The following is a 4,444-nucleotide window of genomic DNA, read 5'->3' as shown; positions in this document are numbered from 1 at the left end:
AGTTCAAGGGTGTTGAAAAACACCGAAAGCGATATCACAAACTACATGCAAAATCAAACAACATATTTTCTTTACGTATGTCAAGAGTCAAGAAGTCTCAGAATATGCAGTATTGTATGTTAGCTAAATGGTTTTTCCTCTACATGATGCCAAAATTCTGTTTACTTAAATGAAAAAAACCACAAGCTTTTCCCTCTCGTGGAAACATGCAATATAGGCTAAAGGTTTCTGTGCCCCGAGTTAATTGTATACCATGTGTTGTTTAATATTGCCTCATCAAGAGTGGAACCAGTGGACTCAGACATGGTGTGTAACCAGAAGTGAAACTGGGTTACTAGATTTTATTATGTTATGTAATTGACAACAGTAGGCACTTTTAAGTACAGTGAGTTTTGGACACACATGACATTTCAATTGCCTTGACTCAAAGCCTCAAACCATTTACTCAACCTTATTCACAAAGGTTAAAGTAATCCAAAAAGTATTGTTTTCAGCAGAACATAGGAAAAAACAAGCTGTTTGTAGGGCCCACCACACCAGTCAAAATACCACAACATCCTTTATCTCTATTCCTCATAAATACCAACATGCAGCTTCTTTTTTGAAACCATGCATAATTAGGGGCCACTGGCTATGTGTATAATTCAGAGCAGATCTCAAAACCTTGTAAAGCAAACGCAGAGGGAAACTTTGTAATTTTAAAGCACGTGGCAATACAGTATGCAGTCCTAGTGGTTAGGGGTGTGGGTAAATACCACAGTCTTGGGACCTCCAGGATACTGCACAATGGGGATCCTTTTAGGGATTGTTCATTTTTACGTTCCTAACTACCAGACGTTTCTTGGAATGCCACTCTTGAGCAATTCTTATCATATTTTCTATACATTATCTCACTGGTCAAATTGTTAATTTCTATTTAAAAAAACATTACTCTTGCAACAACACAGTATTTTAAACAAACTCTTTATTTGAGAAGACACACCACAATCCATTAAGAATGTTGTCACACAGATTTGTGTTTAACATTGAAGTCCACGAGTGCTGCCTGCAGTCTTATCCGCCAAAGTGTTACATCTCACGGCATATCTTAAAAGTCAATAACAATAGATATCTGCTCCTCTATTTAAAAACTTTATATAAACAATGATTACATACTAAAGTGTGCTGTAATAAACCAATTGGCACTCACAGTATTAATTCTATTAATACACTGTACAGTTTACAAGATTATACTGTCTGTGCTGTACAGCACAGTAAAGGCCTTGCATTTAAAACTATGTCACAACCTTTAGCACCAGAACAGTGAAGAATTGTGCAAAGTATGCTAGCCTATAATACTATTAGACAAAAATATAACAGATTGGTGTCCATATGTAAACATTTTATAGAAACATTCATCTGTATATTCAGAGGAGCACAACAATTCGCTGCTTATGTTAGGATCTTTCAAACATGAGGTCCACACTCTCAGTTGCTTTATTGCTGAAGAGTTTTCCAACTTGTTCAAATTTTGAGGTCAAACATAGACCGGGACACAAACACACGCTGTCTGGTGTCTTCAAAAGTCTCATTTAATTCAAGTTAGCTGTTGGTCAGAAAGAGGACTGAGTCAATTTTGGAAAACCCTTCATAATGTAGTCAGTCTTTTAAAGCTGTGAGTGTACACACATGTGGGCACGCACACAAATCCTTTTTCTGTTCACAGGTAAATCAATGCCCAAACCAAAAATGACCATATATCAAGAAAAGAGGCAATTCTTGTTGCATCAGGTAGCAGGAAAATTTAAATTGAACAAATATTTAATGTGGAAATATTACTATAACTTGTATTCAGTTTAGGACAGCGATATCACTGTGTTGTTGGTGTGTGAGCTCTTACTCACAGTGGTCTCTGGTATTGGGCAACATCATATGATCACCATCACATGATTTAAATGTGCAAGCAAAGTAAGGTGTCACAAGGTCCAGATGTTTTAAAGGGTCAGTTCACCACTTACTAAGACATTTCTGAATGTATTTACAGGCTCAGGTTTTGAGATATCCCTCTGACAGTTCTGCCAACAGCCCAGTAAAACCAAAGTGAATGGGAAATCATGGTTATCACATCAACATGAAATTCAATATTTTAAAAATTCTATAGAATTATTTCCCAGAAACCCTGCCGCCAATACTCCACAGCTCTAAAGTTGATAGTAAGTGGACCTTGAGTTGAGAATGAATTTACAGTTTCCATGAGGACTATTTCTGTCCTGTATTATTTTGCATTTCTGCATAAAACTGCATAAATAAACAAAAAAACTAACCATGGCATGGGCCCCCTACTAATAGTCAGAACATAATAACTGTTCCTTTTGGCAGGTATCACAACTTGCAAACTCTTTTTTGCAGCCAGATAGGAGATTTTCTTGTTCTGATTTAGGTATCTTCTGCCCATCCATCCTGCAATTCACAAGTTCTGAGGTACATATTTTTAACTTGTGTGTGTGTGAGTGCACACACGCACACACACAGAGAGAAAGAGCACTACTGTTTTCTACAGCCAGTCTATTCTTGACTAAAGCATGTAATTTGCTACCAGAATATGCTGATATTTAGAGGAAACCATTCTTTCCTCTACCCATGCATGTTTTCTATCACAGGCAGCCACACAACCCCAAAGAATAATATTTCCACCCCCATGTGTAATGGTGGGCAAAGGGGGGAGGTTACTATGTGCTTACCTACTGTAGTAGGATTCCCAACACATTACGAATGTCTCGATTTCAGTGTGTGTTTGCTGCTGGGGGATTACTTACTTAGTTTTTATTGGTAATTTAGATGAACTGACCCTTCAAGCTTTGGTTTTACGTCCCTGATATGGACTTTCTCACCTGCCTCTGCCTGATGGTCATACACCACTTTAAACCGCATAACTCAACATTTTATTTTATGGATCTATAAATTTTAGTTTATTTCCAAATGATCTCCTATGATAACTTTTAGAGGACAGTACTTGAGCAAAATGTGAAATGACTCCAAACAAACGTACAATTCACCACAAAGGCTATGGAGAATAATATTTATAGTAATAAATTAACAAGTACATAAGTTTAAATGGTGCATTTTCCTGCATGTAAATTAATGTGGAAGTAAATCTTTATTTTTTTTAATGGAACTTTCAACAAATTATTGCAAAACAAAGTGTTTGGCGATCTAAAATAGTAGGCCTACTGTAGTAGGACGTGTAGGGGTTACTTGATTTCAGTACTTCATGTACTCATTCTTCAGTCTGCTCAGCCTCGTCCCGTGGCTGCGGATGATCAGAGACAAGAGCTCGTGTTTGTCCTTGAGTCCCAGAGAAACGTCCAGGGTCTGCTTCAGGGCGTCCCGTGTGTGCACTATCATGGTCAGAAAGTCGTCGCTGAGCCGGTGCTCCTCCTTTAGCTCGCTCTCCTGGCTCTGCTTGAATTTCACCTCCAGCTCCAGCAGAGACTTCTCCGAGTTTGTAAACGCCTCGCTTATCTGAACCGTCTCCCTCCGCAAGTACTTCCCGTAGCTGTCCTCTCCGTCCAGGTCGTACGAGATGCTTTTGCCGATCCCCTCCAGCACCCTGGCCGAGTCCTCAATCTGCCTCTTTATGATGGTGAAATCATCCCGTATAACGGCGTCCTGGTCCTCGTCGAGTCCGCACTTTCGCTCGTCGGTCATTTTGAAGAGCATCTGGCACTTCTCCGGGTCGTCGTTGTCCTCGTAGTCCCCGTCCGGCACGAAGTAATGATGAAAAGTGCCATTAGACATCTCCGGATGTAAAGGTCCCTGGAAAAAAGCCCCACACGTCGGCAGCGTTAAGATCCCGGCGCACAGGAGCAAGTGAAGAAAAGCCATGATGCCCACTTGTCCAAAACGCACACAAAAACAAATATGAAGCTTTGTTTTAGCTGCAGCTTCAGCCTGATCGACTACTCAATGCCAACCTGGCGTGGAAACACAAACATTTCAGTCAGTTTTGAACGTCCAAACTGCGCAGACTTTGTTGCTCACGTTCCCTTTGGCCAAACAGATAAAACCCAGTGAAAAAGTTTCACTTCTCCTTTAATCGAGCCTGCCAGCTGCCATCACTCCTGGTGGAGGGCAGGGTAGAAATGTATGAAAGTTTGCGTGGAAACTGTTTTACTCCAGACTTCACTTTGTGCCTCAAACGCAACATGTGGATGTCTCAAGTGCCGCACTTGGGTTTTGTGCTAATAATACCTCAGTGCTCCTCTCAAATTACAAGCTCCTCCGTCACTTAAAAGGCTGCATTCAGCCTGGACCAGCAGGGCCACGCTGGTAAAGCCTCAGTGAAACCAGGAAAGACCAAGTTTGTCTTAATTCCCTTCACTGTCACAAATGGGTGGAAAGTTCACAAAGTTAGCTCAAGAACACTATTGAAAAATGCACAACGATCACATATAGGCCTAAGTTT

At 40.4% G+C, this 4,444-nt stretch overlaps 1 protein-coding gene across 1 annotated transcript; it reads right to left on the bottom strand.

The window, feature by feature from the left end:
• Nucleotides 1-947: 947 nt before the first annotated feature.
• On the bottom strand, nt 948-4,216 carry fibinb (fin bud initiation factor b). Its single transcript, XM_067495659.1, has one exon. The coding sequence runs from the start codon at nt 3,862-3,864 to the stop codon at nt 3,241-3,243; it is 624 nt and encodes a 207-aa protein (XP_067351760.1). The 5' UTR covers nt 3,865-4,216; the 3' UTR covers nt 948-3,240.
• Nucleotides 4,217-4,444: the final 228 nt, after the last annotated feature.

The sequence above is a fragment of the Channa argus genome, chromosome 2 (assembly GCF_033026475.1).
Source record: "Channa argus isolate prfri chromosome 2, Channa argus male v1.0, whole genome shotgun sequence".
NCBI classification, from domain to species: domain Eukaryota; kingdom Metazoa; phylum Chordata; class Actinopteri; order Anabantiformes; family Channidae; genus Channa; species Channa argus.
The sequence above is the reverse complement of the archived record's forward strand: the minus strand, read 5'-3'. Positions and strand labels throughout refer to the sequence as shown.

Coding starts and splice junctions, on each gene's coding strand:
- fibinb (XM_067495659.1), bottom strand. CDS start 3,864: ATGGCTTTTCTTCACTTGCTCCTGTGCGCCGGGATCTTAACGCTGCCG.